Consider the following 18,862-nt stretch of genomic DNA (forward strand, 5'->3'; position numbering starts at 1 on the left):
AAGTTCACTCACAGCCATCAAGCTGGGTTTATTTGGTCCAGATATGCAGAGTTGGCTCAATATGCCTATCAATTAGTGTTATCCCCTTCCTGTTAAAAGTCCTAAATAAAGCTACTCAGAATAGAAAAAATATCTCAGCATCATCAAGGCTACACAACAAACCTGTATTTTATTAATATAATTCCAAAGGTGGTCTTATTCAATTGCACTAGAAGTCTTAGGTCACATAAACAGAGCAAATAAAAGGAAAACAGGAAAGGAAGAGGTCCAAGTGCAAGCACCTCTACTCGAGGATGGTATGATTCTACACAAGAGACTAAGACAACACCAGAAAACTCCCACGTAAAACCCAGCAGCCTTCCTACACACACACACACACACTTGAGGAGGCAATAAAGAAAACAGTTCCATTCACAACAGTACCTTGGAAAAAAAAAATCTAACCAAGGAGAGGAAAAATCTGCCTAATGAAAATGCTTTGAGTTTTACAAATGTGACACTAAGGCTGAGAAAGCATAAATCCAAATTCCTTTCCCTGCCTGCCATAGCTCTTGACATTTGGTAAGACATATACACCTGCACGCCCACCCTTAACATGAGACATGAACTAAATCATTTTGTCAGTCTACCTTCAGTGTGAAGAACACCACTAGCAGCACAAACTGTTCAACTACACCAGCCACAAGCCACAGAAAAGGACCAATTTGACTTGGCCTCCAAGCCTGTGTTGTGTTTGCTGCTGATTGGAACGCAGGGAAAATATGACAATTGTAATGTGGGTAGACACTGGGAGCACAATTCACTTAAAACAAGTATTATTTAGTGTGCATGTGTGTTGGAGCAAGAGTGCCATGGTGTGCATGGGGAAGTCAGAGGTAAACTTGCAGGGATTTTTTTTTTGGGGGGGAGGGGCTTCCCATCCATCATGTGAATCTCAAGGACCTAACTTGGGAGGTCAGGGTTGGCAGCAAGTACCTTCACCTGCTTAGCCATCTTGTTTGCCCATTAGCATCTATCTACTTTATCCACATCACCAAATATGTATGGATTCACCTGGTTACCTACAAGCCCTTTGGTTTGAAAACTACCAACTTTCCTGAAATCTACAATTAGAACAAAAAAAGTTAATGTAAAAATGTTATAACCTAGACAGAGTGCATCAATTTAATATCTAATCAGACTCTAATTGTTCAATGTTCTGTAAGTTGGTTTTGATATATGAAAAGCACTAGACTCAAATATCAACAGACTTGTCAGACCACACAAAAGGTTATTTTTTACCAAGCCATGAAAGAGTTACATTACCTGACCTTTTGAGACCCATAGATACTATCAGGTCTAACGGGTAGAGAGTTTGCTATATGAATAAATGAACCTAATGCCTAACTCAGAAGAGCAATGTAGTTTGTTCTACATACAGATAATGCTGGGCATTGGTGGCGCACGCCTTTAATCCCAGCACTTGGGAGACAGAGGCAGGCGGATCTATGTGAGTTCAAGACCAGCCTGGTCTACAAGAGCTAGTTCCAGGACAGCCTCCAAAGTCACAGAGAAACCCTGTCTCAAAAAAAACAAAAAAAAAAAACAAACAAAAAAAATTCAGATATATACTTTTAAAACCACATTTTCAAAAGCATTTTATTTTTTATTTTTAATTCAAGTACAAGTCAGCTAGTTAACATAAATACAGAATAAATGCACATAATCTGCAGCCATGTACAAAAATGCAATAGCAACACTCATGAATGGGCAAAAACTCATTAGCTCTTTTAAAGCTGACTAAACTATGAGTGATTGGTATAATTTAGTTCACATCCACTGGGGTACATTCAGAAAGTTTGACATAACTGAGCAGAACTAGACTTTTTAGCTTCTAAAATAGGTGGCATTAAAAACCAAGGTATGTGAGGAGGCAGAAAGCACTTTATTTTACATGGTAAAATTCTGTCCTGTTGAAATCAATCAGACATAGCTATCTTCTTCGGAATGTTAAAAGTCATGATCAATGAGGAGAAATGAGCTATGAATCAGCACTACAGGGGTCCCTATAACACTAGCAGTTTGGACAGAAGAGCATGTAAACAGAGAAGTATGAAGAAAGTCCTTAGAGAAAGGGGGAGATTGATTCCTCCACTTAAGTTCTTCAATCACTATTTTGTGGTGATTTTTTTTTAAAAGCCACTTTAGTAAATGAACATTTATTCTTTTGAACACCCCAAACTGTGCTCATCCTAACAGAGCAGACACATCCAGGTTTAACAGACAAAAAGCTGGGCTACATGACCTAACAATGCTGTCATAGCTTCAGAATTACAAGCCAGCTTGAGCCTCCTCTACTGAGTCAGGCTGGTTCTACACAGTTGCATAATGAGAGTTGGGACAGGGTGAGCATGAGGGGACTGGGGTAGGGTGGGAAGGTGTCTGTCTGTAATGCCAGCACTTAGAGGGCAGAGGCAAGAGAATCGGAGTTCATGGTCATCTTGAGCAACAAGAGAGCCTAACTATAACACAAAACAAAACAAAACACAAAGACAGAAATTTGGTAGTAGATATTCCCTGGAAATTTAAAGCACTGTATGGTATCCCATTACAGCTCGGCAATTAACCAACTGGAATATCTCAATTTCAAGCCTTTGAGACACAGCGGCAGAGTCCCTGCTGTGTGAGGTTTGCTTCCAGTAGCTATTGCTTCAGGCTGACTGAACAAGTTCAATTTTCTGAGAAGACCACAACAAAAGTATACAACAAGGTCCATAGAGCTTTCTAAGACATTTAAAAAGATTATCTGATTGAAAAGTTTTTAAAAACCCAATGCTCCAAGTATGCACAGCTTATTAAACATTACAATTAAGATAATCTTCAAAGAAATACTTTAGAGACAAATTATATATAACACATATATGGTTTTCTTTTTTGGAGTTATCTGTCATAAAGTAAACTATGGCAGACAGTACTCGGGAAAAACAAAACAGACCTCATTGCACCTTTCCAACCCTTCTTTCAAAGTCAATATTAAGACTTTAAAACCCCCCTTCCTGCAGAACACATACAGATACTACAAAAGCTGAGTGCAATGCACTAGAGGTTAATGTTAAGTTTTACTTGCAAAATACAAAATAATACATGTTCATCCTTGAAGGACACTTATTATTGATTTGCTACAACTACACAAGCTGTTCTTTAAATGCTGGTTTTGTCATTCTTCATGAGATCTGTGTAACACAGGAGAACATGTCCTACATTCAACACAACTAAGAGTTATGGATCTTCCCAGAGCAAGTGGCACTGTATTAGGCAGTATCAATGGCACCTGAAGAGGCAAACACTATAGCCTGAGACCTTCTCTACAGATTTAAGTTAAACCTTTAGGTGAGGATTTATTTTTGGTATGTTTCATGCAATAAATGTCAAAGCTGCAATTCCAAAGGTAACAATCTGAACTTGCCTTTGGTCTCCAAATAGATTGGAATAACATTAATTCCAATTGAGCACCTCAAGAACATCCAGTTACTGATTACAAGGAAGGTGAGAAATTTAAGAGGGCATTAAGCTTCACTGGTGACAGCAGAGAAAGCTTCCAATGGCATGCGGCTTTTCCATAATATTGTGACATTACACAGTACACAGCACACTTAAAATACTGTAAAATCTACAAAACATCTAAAAATCCAGAAAAATATTATGAACACTGCTTCTGCCTAACACAAACAATGTTAAAAAAAAAAAAAAAAAAAACATGAATTCTCTCCTAATTCTTACCCCCTTAAAAGGCCACAAAGTGCATTCACATAGTCATTCTGAAGAGAAAGCCCATTGCACAAAATTTAAGGTTAAGGTACACTGATGAGTACCACAGTGGAGTTTAATTGTAGAAGTTTAATATACCAGTATAACAACATCCATTGGAAAACCTATAGTATTACAGCAAACACCTTTATAATGGCCATATATAATACAACTAAGTATTAAAAGGTGTCGCTGACTCAATAGCAAAATTTAAAAACTATATCCTGTTAACACACTGAACTAAAGCCTGACTTTATGATAAAGCATTCAGGTTCTAGGACAGAATAAAATCTGCCCAATTCAGCACAGTCATTGACAGACTCTTTCCCAACTAAGATTTGCTGGATCACACAGCTGAGGACCTCTTTTTGGAACGTTTTTGCTGTCCTAAATATTAATATCACTTCAAGAAACCTATAAAGGGCAAGAGTGAAAAATTACCATTTTCTCTACCAACCAAGAATAATCTATACTGACTTGGAAGTAATTTAAAGGTTAAAATTCTTAATGTGAAAGTAAATAAAACAGATTCAAATCTCGCTAACTTTTATACTTTTAAAGTAAATAACACGTGGGTATGAGAATGTGATAATCATAGATCTATCCATGCATTATGTAATTGGAGAATGCATGGCGATATGCTCTTAGTCACTGAGTCAGTATCCACTAGCTTATTTTATAGTCCCAACACTAACCATGTGCATTTAATATTAATTTAAAGTCCACATTATAATAAATGTTAGCTGTAACCAAAACATTTTCATGCTGAAAATACATATAGTATTTAGGTACTATTTCATTGGTTGTCAAAATACAATGACTACTGATGCCAAATAACATTGTACCAGGCAGGGGCCTCGCAGGGAAATGGTATTAAGGATCTACCTACCATTATTTTACAGTATTACAGAAGATGTCAAATTAGACATTTATAATGGTCACTACTATCTTTGGATAAGTACTTAGACATAACTTGTTTTAAGATGGAAAGAATGCTCATGGAATTAACACTATATTCTGAATGTCATAAATCAATAAAAAACAAAAACAAAAAAACCATACATAGCTAGTGAACAATGGTAGAGAAAATGGCAATTTTAAGAAAGCAATACTTTTCAAAGTATTCTCTTAGAGGTGGCCCAAGGTTTCTTCACTGAAATATTAATGTAGTGTGGTACTTGACTTCCTACAACCAAACTTCCACTCAGGCATAGAGCAGTTATATGTTTCCCAACTACAGTCTTCTGTCCACCATGCTGGCCTCAAGGTTCCATGGTCCACCGTGATCTTTTTGGTCTTCCTGCTCTGTAGCATGGCAGGCCATGCTGCTATCCATTGAGTAGGTACACCACCACTTCATAGGTGGCCATCATAATGGCTGTGTTTGGAATCTGTCTCACCAGATGAGTTGTTAGACCACGGTAAAGAGACCCATAACTTTCTTCTCGAACAATCAAAGACAGTGTTTGAAAAAAAGATCTGTATTTTGTTCCTTCTTCACGTAGTCTTGTTCTTACAACTTCTGTTTAGGAAAAAAGAAAAATCACTTTATTTAAACATCACTCTTATCTTTTCCCTCTCCTCACACTGAACACACACCTGATCTGTTACTCTACAAATGCAGGACAGTGGTTCAATGTACAGCTTACAGAACCAGTCAGACTACACAAACACCAAACTAATATAGCCTAGATTATATAAACTAAAGTATCTGCTGAAGAAACAGATGAAAAGGTATACAAACAACATGATGAATAAATAACATTCATAAATATAGTAAAGATGAACACAGGGAATTTTCTTGGTGGGCATGCTTAATGTGCCAACATAAAACTGCTTGATCCTTGTTATTTGGAGACTTAAGATTCACTTCTGACGTACCCTTGGGCAAGTTACTTAATTTTTACATTTCTAATTTCTGATTTGAAAATGATGGTGGCAGGTGGATCTCTGTGAGTTCCAGGCCAGCCTGGTCTCCAGATAGAGTGCCAGAATAGGCTCCAAAGCTACACAGAGAAACCCTGTCTTGAAAAACAAAAACAAAAAAGGAATATATGAAATAAAGATGCCAGGCGTTGGTGGCACACGCCTTTAATCCCAACAGTCGGAAGACAGAGGCAGGCGGATCTCTATGAATTTAAGTCCACCCTTGTGTACATAGTGAGTTCCAGGACAGCCTCCAAAGCCACAGAGAAACCCTGTCTCGAAAAACCAAAAAAAATAGTGTTTTGTTATACGGCATTCAAGTTAAATTTTGCTACTCTCTTACCATGCGGATATGCTATGGTTGTGGCACAGGTTTTTGAGGTGGCAGCAGCTAGCATCATTCTCACAAAATCTGATGCTTCTTTCACAGACTCTTCATCACTCTCCATCATAGAAGCAGTCTTACATCCCAGTAGCTTTTGCTTTATACTTTCATAAATAACAAAATGGATAACAGTCTCAGATATGCCGGCATAGGAGGCAGACATGCCTCTATAAAATCCTCTCAGTCCATCTGTCTGATATACTCTACGAATACATTCAAAAGCACCCATTCGCTTTTCCCCACGATTCCTGAAAGGAAAAAAGGGAAAATGTTACTGACATTAAGTACTAGAAGATTATTTTTTATCAAAGTTAACTGTATATATGGATGTACGCCACTCTAAACAATGGTCTGCTGTCAACTCATTAAGAATTTCAAAGTATGCATTTATTATATTTCTCATATAATTATCTTACTACATGCTACACAGACTCTTCAGCTTCCCATGCTCCTCAACGGGAGTCAGGTGGGAGAACTCCCTCCATGCTCAAGTGTTGGCTCAAGGAAGACTCAAAGTATCAAAACCTAAACCCTTAGACTATGATCATTCCAATTCTAATTATGCTCAATTTTCTTTGCATTTAGTAACATAAAAACAATGAGGGCGGGGCATGGTGGTATACACCTTTAATTCCAACACTGAGAGGCAGAGGCTGGTGGATCTTTGTGAGTTCCAGGTCAGCCTCCTTTACATACTGACTTCCAGGCCACCCAAAGCTATATAATACAGAAACTCCGTCTCAAAAAAAAAAAAAAAAAAAAAAAACTAAACAAAACAAAAAACCAAATAGCCATAAACAAAAACAACTGAGGAAGGTATGAATTATGACACTGCATCATAAAGCAAAGAGTATGACTGAGCTTCTTTCAATTGAATCAAGGTCTACCTGAAAAATTACCAGATAATTGTAAGCCAGATACCCTATATATTGTACTCACTCATAAGTGGATATCAGACATAAAGCAAAAGATACCCAGCCTACAACCCACAACCCCACAGAAGCTAGAACCCTCTTCCAGAAACAGCTGGAAGCAGATGCAGAAATCTGGCATTACTGATACAAATTTATATTAGAAAATTGGCTAAATCTATGTTAGCTTATTTTATTTTCAAGAATAAATATACATTAAGCCATGGTGACTCACCTATGAGCATAACACTTGGGAGGCTGAGGCAAGAAGACTGTCACACATTTGAGGGCAGCCTCCGCCCCTCCTGGCTAAGCTAAAACCCTGTCTCCAAACCAAACCAAACCAAACCAAACCAAACCAAACCAAACCAAACCGATAAAGACATACCTTGCATCAAGCTGTAATCGGGTCTTTATAAGCCAAATGGGGTTTGTTGCAGTGATTGCAGTAAAACCTAAACAAACATATTTAAAATGAATGTCAGGAGAAAGGAACCACACTCTTCACACTAAGGGTCTTTACACTGTATGAATCTATAGTAATGACAATGTCTAAAAATGTTTAAACTATTAACTCAAGTAAGTGTTACACTTTGAATACCAGTTCATCTACAACAATTCTCAAGTCTGGCCTCCCTAGAAGAATCTCTCAGGAGCAGAGTCTTATCTCACTTCAAGGGTTGTCCTAACTTACATGAAACAGGGTGCTCTCTACTCTGTAAACCAAGTTAACGGAACAGAAATTTTGTGATTCAAGAGCTAAAAAGCATGCATTCTAAAACAGCTGTCTGGAGGTGAGTCACATCACCTGTCACACTACATTCAAATGGAACCCTAAATAAATAGCACTACTTACTAATATTTAGGTCTGTGGACCAGAAAAGATGTGTAAAGTCAGTATTAGCAGAGGTAAGGTTTCTGTTAGGGTTAATAGGTGGATCTACCTGTTATCCAATTAAACAAAAACTCTAAAGTCCAAAGCTACAAATTGGAATTTCCCTTTACAAATAGTGAAGAAAGTCACTAGGGTGGAAGGCAGTTCTCCTTTATTAAGGTTCAAGTATCATATAGTGACTACTACTGCAAAGCAGCAGTCTCCATGGTGGCTCAGTTTCAGTAAACTAGGGTATCTGGAGCAGTGTTTCTGGGACCATGCATTATCTTTACTTGGTGTCGTCCTACTTTTAGAAAAAACGACATAGAAAATGCAATTTATGAAGATGTTTCATCTATACAAAACAGGGCATTTATTTTGCTTTTACATTTAAGATCAATAATACAAACTTTACAGAATTACATTTACTCAACTAGCCTTTAAATTCACTAAAGACTCACACAGAGGAAATAAGGAACTTAGTTATTTTAATACCTTCTATTAAATACTATCAAGTCAAGTGGTTTGTTTTTTTAAAAGATATACTATACTTTATCACATTTAACATGGTCAAAAATGCTGTGATGTGTTTAATACAACTTTAAAAAAGATATTAGAATCAGTCATAAACTTTCCTTGGCTTTTTACCCAATTGTTTACAAAGCCAAATCTGGTTTCATAGTGCTCTTTCCCTTCTGTGATATCTTTTACTCAAATGTTACTTGTTCTCTTCCCTGTCTTAGCACTGTAGAAATAGCCACATGTCACATAAAGGGGTGTCCCAATTAAACCTATTTAGCAAGATAAATGAAGTCTGGTTTATTAACTTTTTAATAATTATGTGACTAGCACATAGTTTCTGCTTTCCTTAAGCACTTTTAATACTACATACATAAAAAGGAATGAGATCAATAACAATGGCAGCATTAGCTGGTTATAATATAATTTAAAATGTGGAGTAGATTTCAAGAAACACCTTTAAAGGAGGGGTTCTTCTCATGATTATATTCTTGGTGAAAGGAGAAAGATGACTGTCAGACTTGTTTAAATGTTTGTCTTACGAGCTAAGTCTGAGAATGAACTTACACTGTTATTTTCTTCCTTTGAACCCCGTTTTTCTAAATGAGAAAGTTAAAATTATACATTATCAGACATCAACACAGGTCAAAACACCAACTAAATGACTCCTTTTTGCTGGGGACTGAAATCAGGGTCTCACAGCTGCTAGACAAGTGATCTAACTACAAAGTCACATTCGTAACCCTGTTTCTTATTAAACAAGAATTTTATCTCCTAAATATTTATGGTAGCTAGGTATCTCACAGCAAGATTAAAAGAGTTTCTAAGTAAAATAATGTGGAAGCAGCATAAACCCACAATAAATTATTTACAAAAATAACTTGCCTTCTTATGAAACTTAATTTAGGAGGTATAAGGTAGAATTCCTTAAGCTAAAAATAAAGCTATCCAATTAAAAATTCATTCAACTTTTCTGAAGATTACCATCAATTTTAAGTTTAAAATAAAACTTTTAGTTCAAGTTTCTGCCCTTACTCTTTCCAAGTCACAAAAATCTTTCACTTTTAAGATAGAAACAACACATATAAAAATATTTTAAAATTTTACTCAGAATTCAGAAATTTGCAGACTCAAATGGTAACTTTCAAACTTCTCTGTAAACAAATAATGTCAGAAAGCAAACAACAGCTATTTCTCACTTAACTAAAATTTATTTCCAGATACAATATGTACCAGGCCGACATTAAGATTTAGGTAAGTGAGAGAATGTTATCTTGTACTTGGTATTGCTGGAAGCTATGCTTACTGTGGATGTTCTGCCTTAACTCTTCTACGAATTGGCACCAGTTTTCAGTACTGACAACCAGCCAGTCAGAAAACTACTACTGGTTTGGATAAACAATCTAGGCATCAGCTATAGGTTTTTAGCTGATGGTCCTAAAAAAAAAAAAAAAAAAAAAAAAATTGCTAACTGGTTCTTGAGTTTTACAGTACTACTTTCTCTTAAACCAAAATTAGTTTAAGTAGCGAATAGACATTATCAGACTAATTAAATCTGAAAAAATATAATCTACTAACCCAAGAAATGAAACAAATGGAATAAAACAAAATTTTACTATTAACGAAATTATGTGGTAAGGCAGTTTGTGGTTAGCCACAACTAAACATGTCTTCTTCCTACATTTACGACAAGCACACACAGATACTGGGTATGGCTGATCAAGGAGTTTAGCAATTACTTATCACTTTTTGGCATTTTAGTTTTGTTACCTTTATATAAAAGACTAATACATTCAGAACACCCAATAAAACATGAAAACCAACTGAAGAGTATAATGAAGAATCCATTTATAGACTAAGAAATCTGTATTGTTCCAGAATCAGCTAAGGCAAATTGCCAATACAGGCATTTAGTTAGTAATGTCAGTGTTTTATAAATGCAAATTTAAGTTATGCATCAAGTAAACTCCACTTGATAATGTCAATTAAAAACAAACAAATCCCACCTATAAAAACTCGCTAAAATTTTAAGTGAGTGGTATCTGTATATTTTAGTACTTATTTCAATTTAATTCTCAAAGTACAAAGCATATATACCCTAAGAGAAAAGTATCAAAAGTATTTTAAAATTTAAAACTATACTAAAACAGCTAAGACCTCATTCACTATAGCCTGCACTTCTTAGAAAGTAGAGACACCAGTCTTTTAAAAAAAAAAAAAAGACGGGCAGTAAGCAAGTAATTCAAGTATCAATAGACTGGATTGGAAAGCACTGTAGAATTTAAGCATTAGCTAAGCAAAGACAAGACAACTATTACTCTGTAATAGTTGTAGGACAGCATATTAGCAACTACAGCTCTCTCTAACATTTTAATGTATACTGTTGTCATTCTGTGGAGGTCAAGGCTATTATGGCCAAGCTGAAGACCCCAGGCTTGCATGGTAACTGAAAGTACCCTATGCTTCCTTCTAGAAGGATAACAAAGGGACCAGAGTTAAATCTTTATGAAATACTCAACAATGCATACATATCCATGTCCCACCTTCTACTCATTCCACAGCTATTATAAAATCCCAGGGTGTGTTTCTTATACTAGAGGCTGCAAGAGATGCTCAGATCAGTACTCACGAGGTTTAAGTTAGTCCATATTTCTACAGGAAGTGACCTGCGGATGGGGAGCATGAGATGACACGATCTCACTCTTTTCTCGGGAGAAATGTACAGTAAATGCCTAAAATAGACACAGGCTTTTCTGTATCATAACAACAAGCAGTGACCTCATCAGATACACGTGTACAAACTGAATCCCACTGGAAGGATTTAAGAAATATTTACTGTGAGATCTTTTTCTTTTTTAATTTTTAAGTTAGAAAAGTATCAGAATGGGCCTTGTGTTTTATTATAAAAGTGCATAGAGTACTGACAATCCCACCATCTTCAGCAGATTCAGAGTCCAAATACTTACCTAAAAAGACAATCAATTTTGTCTTAGAGAAAAAATGCTAACCTTGTCAAGGGTTGATCTAATAATACAAGTTTAGAAGGGATTCTACATTCCATTACCTACCACTGTTACCTACCATGAAAAGAGCTGCAAATACTTTCATCTGTTCTTTAATAAAAAGATTATCTAGTGATTTAAAAACCAAACAAACAAACAAACCAAAGAGCCCCAATAGAATATTAAAGTCTGGAACTTTGTATAACTAATAAAGAACACAGTGCTAACAATAGTACCTGTCACCTTTTGACTCTAGCAGTAATATTGCACATCCATACTTATGGAATATTTTGGATTATTTTGTATTAATTCTTGTGTTCTACAAAACAGAAAACAGGAAAAATGTTCACAAATAAGCATACAAAGCAGCTGTCCAACCATGCACTTGGCTGAATACTGTAAGGAAAACTTTATAGTTAAGGAGGAAAAAAACCACCTAACCTCACATTTAAATAATGAATTTAAAATCATAGAAAAAATACCTTGAAAAAATGTGTTCTTGAAAGCAAATCAAAAAATTGTATTCTGTAAGTATATACTACTCACTAGATATACGGACAACTCTAAATGTTGTATTTATTGGCAAATAGAAATTTCACACTAACCATGGATACACAGAAAAATAAAAACAGAAATTCATTTCCTTTTATGTCACAAGTAAAAAATAAGTGTCAGGTAACCTTTTAAAAATTAGTTATTACTGTAAAGAAAGAAGAAACTTAATAGATTTTTGGCATACCAACAGGCGCCATGGTACCTCAGAAGTCTATTCAAGATTACCTCAACAAAACAGACACAATAGCAACAGTATATAGTGTCATGTGTAAGGGGAAAAGGGATAGGTAAAACACAAAAACCAATCAGGATTACTTGGATTAAATACCTTTGTAACCAGAAAATGTTTCAGTAAACAAAAACATACAGTACATTTTAGGTGTAGCCACTTAAAAGTTTAATGTCTGAATTACATGTTTTAGTAGATTTGGATAGCATGCGGAATGAAACTGAAGAGAAGCTGTGTGTGCTGACTGGTGTGGTAAAATCCCCAGGCAAAATATGGCTAACTGCTTCTTCTAATACATTTTTGCTACTAAGGTGACAAGGTTAGCATTTTTTTAAATTCAATTAAAATCTTATTCACAAGACTTATCTTTGAGTACTTTGTACCTCTAAATCATTCTTTGATGTTAAAAAATATGACCCTGAAGAAAACCCAGAGCAATCTGGTGCAGATTATTTTTAATAATAAAGGGGTCAAAAAGCTACCTTAATCAATCTGTACTGGACCATTCTGTTTCACCAGCCATGTAGCTACACACAAAAACCTGCAAAGCTAGATGTTAATGCTAACAAACAGTACAGGGAAATGCTGAAGGCATAATTTTCAGGACAATGCAACTGCAAACAAATGAAAAAATATTTTCAAATTACACAGTAAGTGCACAGTGTAATAATGTCTGAATAATATGCATGCATGCTTATCAATTTACCAAAACTGAAGAAATTCAAGTTGGGAAATAGCATTAATGAAGATGTTACACATTTGAAAAAAGTCTTACTGACTTACTTTGCAAAAATAACAATAAATTTTGGTGAGCTGTCCTAATAAAATAAGATGTTCTGGTAAGAATCTAGATACTTTGAACCTCCAAATGTGAAATATTGAATCCATAATAAACACTGTCAACTTTAAAATGACTGCTTATCTAATTAATTTCTTTCTTTCTTGATTTCCATTTTTTAAAGTAACATTAACATTTCCTTTCAATTTCCTGGGCAAAGAAGCCCCCCCCCCAAAAAAAAAACCTACAAATGCTGATAACCTGGAAATATATTACTAACCTAATGTAATAGTTACTGGGTTTATAACTACTTAGCCCAACTTTCACCTATACCCAGTCAAATCTGTGAGAGGAAAATATCCACAAATAATACAATTAAAAAATTCTAGTTTCTAACTAGGTAAATACTGTTACATTAAGAACTAATTCTCAAAACCCAATCTATCCAGATCAATCCAGTTATTCCAAAGATCAGGTCACAAAAACTCCCAGGAACCAAGATTTCCAGACTGGCAAATCATACACAGTCCCCTTCCAACTTCAAAATAGCAGTCAGTGAGTCATCAACTGAAAACATACAAAATCTTGAAAACAATTTGTAAGCTATATGCTAGGTTTATTATACAGCAAAGGTTATCAATCTCTCACAAATCAGTATTTCAAACTTATACTTGGTTAAATATATGGTTTAAATTAAACTAGACAGAAAATGACTAGCAGTTTAAGGCACTTATTAAGCACATACTGGGAAGTCAATTTATTATTGATCAATAGCTGATAAAATGTTATAGTTTTCTTTAAAGTTACAGAACAATATGGAAATAAATAGATTAAGTAATAATTCTCAGAAAATTGGAAGAATTTTCTACTAAGAAAGGCTTTGTCTAACATGCCTGGCAGCAAATGATTCTAGAACCAGAATGGCAAACCAATCTCTACCACTTACCCTTAGAAGGTAGTGCAAAGCCCCATGAGGGTTGTTCTGATTGGGAATCATAATACTCCTGACATTAAGTTCCTGGAAACATTTCTACACAAGCATGTACACATAAGCCAGAGTATAAAGTTCAGGTCTAGTATGTAGTCTAGATTATTCTTACGCATACACAAATTATAGTCACTGAGTCGTAACAAATATCACAAAAGCTGTAGCATCTGAGCACAGACACATGAATACTTTACCAAGTACAAGTGCACATTTCAGACAGAAGCTGAAACATGCAGCAGGAAAGCACTAATGGAAACTGAGGTGAGCAAGTGGCAGCTTTGATTCCAGTAGGATTATGGCTGGACTCTTAAAGCATGAATGCATTAAATATTAGGTAGTACACAGCAAAATAAATATATCATCTATAGTCTGCCACTTAAACTCTTAATTATAAAGATGTAACTGATAACAGATTTTACGTATACCAAATGTTTTATTCGGATGAACAAAAAATCATTCTTTGTAGATTCTAATTATTAAAAAGCACATCTTAATTTGATAGTCATCATAAAATACTAACATCTCCAGATTTCAGAAGTTTTACTATTAAATATTCATACCTGCCATTGCAGCTGAAATCATGTGTACTTGGGTAGAATCAGGATCAAAAATACCATTCAATTTTTCTTTGCAGTTTGAATAAGCAGCAAAGTATATTGCTCTAAAAATAAAAAAAATTATTGAAGCATAAATCGTCATAATTTTAGAATAGAGAAATCTAATAAAGTCTCAGTCATATTCAATGTAATATCAGATTTACCCATTTTCTCCACAAAGCATGTTTTATACTTTAGAAAAGCCAAACTCCAGTGTATAGTTCCTGGCAACCATTCTCACAGCTCCCAAGCTGGGCTCAATAAATGACAACGATCATACTAACATCCTGGTAACTGGAGGCACTATGCACCAGTGAGGCTGTATGTTTGCACTTCTGAGTCAGTGTACTTAGATGAATATAATTTTAGAGGTAGAGGTAATCTAATCAGTCTGATGCTGGACAGTTTTGGATTCTGTGGCATATTCTACACTCTAAACATACACAAAATAGGTTTATATGTTCTACTTTTTAGTACTGGAGATCCCACCCAAGCCTTTATCCCATTGATACCTTTTTCCCACGGTAGTAAGACAAAGTAATTTTAACAAATGTGATCAGGCTCATCAGGCCAGGTTATATTTTTGCAATGTGAGTAAATACTCCCATTAAATTTGAAGTTTGTTTACTCTTTTGAAGTACTAAATTATTGGCTTGCTGAATCAAACAATGCATTATTTCTCAACAATGCTGATTTACAGACCAGTAACAAAGCAGACCAATAATTGATAATGGAGACAGTTTTATTACTCTGTCTTTTCCTCCTGATTGCACTGAGTATTCTGCCTGCATGTAAGTAAGTGTACTGGGTGCATGCAGAGCCCATGGAGACCAGAAGAGGGTGTCAGATCCTCTGACCTGGAGTTATGATTGTGAGCCTCCATGAGGGTACTGTGAACTGAATTCAGGTCCTCTCCAAGGGCAGCAAATGCTCTTTTTTTTCAGGGGTGTGGGTGGGGGTGGGGTAGGGGAAGGGGAAGGTTCAAGGCAGGGTTTCTCTGTGGTTTTGGAGGCTGTCTTGGAACTAGCTCTTGTAGACCAGGCTGGTCTCGAACTCACAGAGATCTGACTGACTATCTCCCAAGTGTTGGGATTAAAGGTGTGTGCCACCATGCCCAGCCTGCAGCATCAAATTACCAATCTCTATTTTTCAATGCATTTGCTCCCTTTATCCAGAAATCCTACTTAGGAAGTCATTCTAAAATAACGTATATATTTGTGGCACTGTTATGTATGACTGTAATCCCAGCATCCAAGATGCACAAGCAGGATTTTGAGTTTGAGGCCAGGCTGGCAATACAGTACTACTCTGTCTCAAAGAAACAAAAACAAATAAAAACTTCTTTAATTACAAAAGGTAAATTATTTGTGAATGTTTGAAAAACCAGTTAAAATAGAAACTGGATAGAGGGCCCAGATGGTTAAGAGCACTTGCTGTTTTTCTAGGTCCTGCATTTGGTTCCCAGCACCCACACCACTAGGAGTACAACTCCAGATCCAGGGAATCTAATTCCTCTTTTGGCCTCCACAGGCATCTGTATACATAGACACACATCTACATAAAAGATAAAAATATCAGCCATGGAGCTTCCAGAAGCTATATTATTTCCTATGATTCATTTATGTAAATAATATATGCACATGTCCTTAAGCATACAGCCCAGGAAAACTACTGGGATGAAGTACATGGAACTGTTTATATAATGATGGCTGAGTAAAAGAGTGACTGTGTGTGTGTGCGCGCGAGTGAGTGAGTGAGTGAGTGAGTGAGTGAGTGAGTGCGTGCGTGCGTGCGTGCGTGCGTGCGTGCGTGTAAAGTACAACCAGTGGGGCAATTTATTTGAGGTGTAAAGTGAAATTTTATGATCTTTTTTCCCCTTCATTTTTATGGCACTTAAGCGATGGCTCAGTGGTTAAGAGCATATGCCACTCTTGTAGAGGACCTCAGTTGGGTTCCCTGCACTCATGCTAGGAGGCACACAATTGCCTCTAACTTCAGCTCCAGATCTGATGCCCTCTTCTGGACTCCAAGGGTACCTGCACTCATATGTACACACACACACACTTTTCATTTATCATTGCTGTGTGTATGCTCCTGTGTGCACGTGGAGGTCAGAGAACAACTTTAGGAATTCTTTTCTTTCACTGTTGGTTCCGAGTGTTGAACAAGTCATCAGGCCTGCATCCTTTCTTTATGCACTGAGCCATCTCTCTGCTACCACCCACTCCCTATGTAGCTAAGCCCTGGTTCTGAATGCAAGACAATGTTGCTCAGCCTCCCAATTAGCTCAGCTCTGAATAATTTCTTAAAATGAAGTTAAATCCAGTAAATAACAAGATGCAAATGGGGTATGTGGTTTAAAGTACAGAACTAGGTGTCCATATACATTCTAAATATGAACTTTTTTTTGTATGGCATTCTACCATGGAAGAATCCAGTTGCAGGGGATGATTCTGTCTTCTGACTAGGTACACATGGTGTATATACATGCACACAGGAAGAACATACATACATAATAAACATTTTAAAGTACTTATGCATATGCCAGGTGAACCTCTATAATTCTAGTACTCCATTGTCTTAGACAGGAGGTTGATAAATGAGGCCAGCCAAGGCTAACTAGTGAGACTGTCTCAAAACAGAAACATGTAACACTCCCTCGCCCTGCCACACACAAATACAAACCCTTCATTTTCTTTAATATTTTTTAAATTTAAGTTACCACAGTTAAAAAAATATAACTTTCACAATTTATCATAAAACACCAGTTTATCCTTGATCTGTATACTCTGAGAGGTGGAGGCAGGTGGATCTCTGTGATTTCAAGGCCAACCTGGTTTATATACCAAAGCTAGCCAAACCAGGGCTACATTTTGAGACCTGGTCTCAAAACAGACAAACAAAAAAACAAGAACCCATTCCCATAGTTTTTGCCCTGGGTAAATTTTCAGCCCTTCCCATAAGTATAAAATTTCTCTAGTTCCTATGGTCAAAAGAGAATATAAGCATTTTCTCAGAAGGTAGCACAATAGGCAAGTCATTAGTTATGAGAAAATTCAGATTATTTTTAAACCATTACTAGTTTAATAGGTCCTATTCAATCCAACTCAAAGATGTTATTTTAATTTATAGTTTTGAATAAAGTATTCTCCCCTCAAATCTCAGATCCATTCATAGCAATTTAAAATATGAAGCTGTCTACCAATAGTTTTAAACATAGAGCTATTTTATTCTACATTTCATTTTCCAAGTGTGAGCACTAACAGTTTAAAGCAAACATTCACCTTCTCCCTTACAACATGAAACATTCCTTAGTACAATGAACTTGTTAGTCCCAAAATCAAGCTTTTCTGTGTAGATTCCTTCTAATTAGCACCAGAAGCTCTCAAACAACCTTCCCATGAATAATAAAAGTTACATTTATAAATTTAACTGTATCTACAAATTTTTATAGCCAGATACCTTGAAACAAAGACTGTCATAATTTTACTTAGCCTTTTTTTTTTTTTACCTGGAGGGGGCCACTCCCACTAAATTGGGGCCTAATCCTCTAAACAATGAGCGAGGACCCTCTTTTTCCAGGATAACTCTGAAAGAGAAAATAAAATTATTAGAAAGAAATGTTCTTAATTTTCCTTTACTAATATCCTAGAGCAAAGCCAATTTGTCTCCTGTTTATAATGCATCTTTCTGGTCCATTTTCATTACTCACAAAAACATTGGCGGGGGGCACAGGAAAAAGTACTGAAGAATTGAAATGATTTACTAAGAATAATAAAACTGTACATATTCTTTTCTAAAATGGCTGGCAACATAGCTCAGTGGGTAAAGGCATGTGTCATTCAGTCTAAGTAAGGGTCTCATTTGGACCCCTGGAACTCACCTACGGTTGGAAGGAAAACTGATCCACACAGTTGGCTTTTTCCCTCTGCATGTATACTGTGCCAAGGATAGAACCCATATACACATGCACACAATTTTTAATAGTTTTATTGAGGTATGTAGACTCATGCTGGTAATCCTAACACTGGGAAGGCTGAGGTAAGAGGATCAGCCTAAATCTGAGTGAGTTTCAAGTCAGACTGGGCTTTATGAGTCCCTGTCTCAAAGAACAGAAAAGATTAAGAAATATATAGATTGCAACACTGACTTGCTCTCTCTCTCTCTTTCATTTGTATTAGCACACTCAATCCCACAAGCAGAAGTGTAGCTTCTACCTGCTTTCAGGGTTTTGTCTGGTACTGGGCATCAGATTCTTACACAGAAGGCAAACCCTCTACCACTGAGCTGCCCAGTTCTTGAAATCTTTACTT

General features: G+C 36.1%; 1 protein-coding gene across 1 annotated transcript in view; it reads right to left on the bottom strand.

The window, feature by feature from the left end:
• Nucleotides 1-1,608: 1,608 nt before the first annotated feature.
• The window catches only part of Slc25a36 (solute carrier family 25 member 36), a 28,237-nt gene continuing 10,983 nt past the window's right edge, over nt 1,609-18,862 (bottom strand). The window contains exons 3-7 of the mRNA XM_027410900.2: nt 18,061-18,138; nt 14,514-14,614; nt 7,397-7,463; nt 6,056-6,345; nt 1,609-5,308 (exon numbers count right to left, since the gene is read on the bottom strand). Of these exons, the coding sequence (XP_027266701.1) occupies nt 5,115-5,308; nt 6,056-6,345; nt 7,397-7,463; nt 14,514-14,614; nt 18,061-18,138 (730 nt within the window). The 3' untranslated portion in view covers nt 1,609-5,114. The remainder of the gene's footprint in view (nt 5,309-6,055; nt 6,346-7,396; nt 7,464-14,513; nt 14,615-18,060; nt 18,139-18,862) is intronic.

The sequence above is a fragment of the Cricetulus griseus genome, chromosome 4 (genome assembly GCF_003668045.3).
Source record: "Cricetulus griseus strain 17A/GY chromosome 4, alternate assembly CriGri-PICRH-1.0, whole genome shotgun sequence".
In the NCBI taxonomy this organism is placed as follows: domain Eukaryota; kingdom Metazoa; phylum Chordata; class Mammalia; order Rodentia; family Cricetidae; genus Cricetulus; species Cricetulus griseus.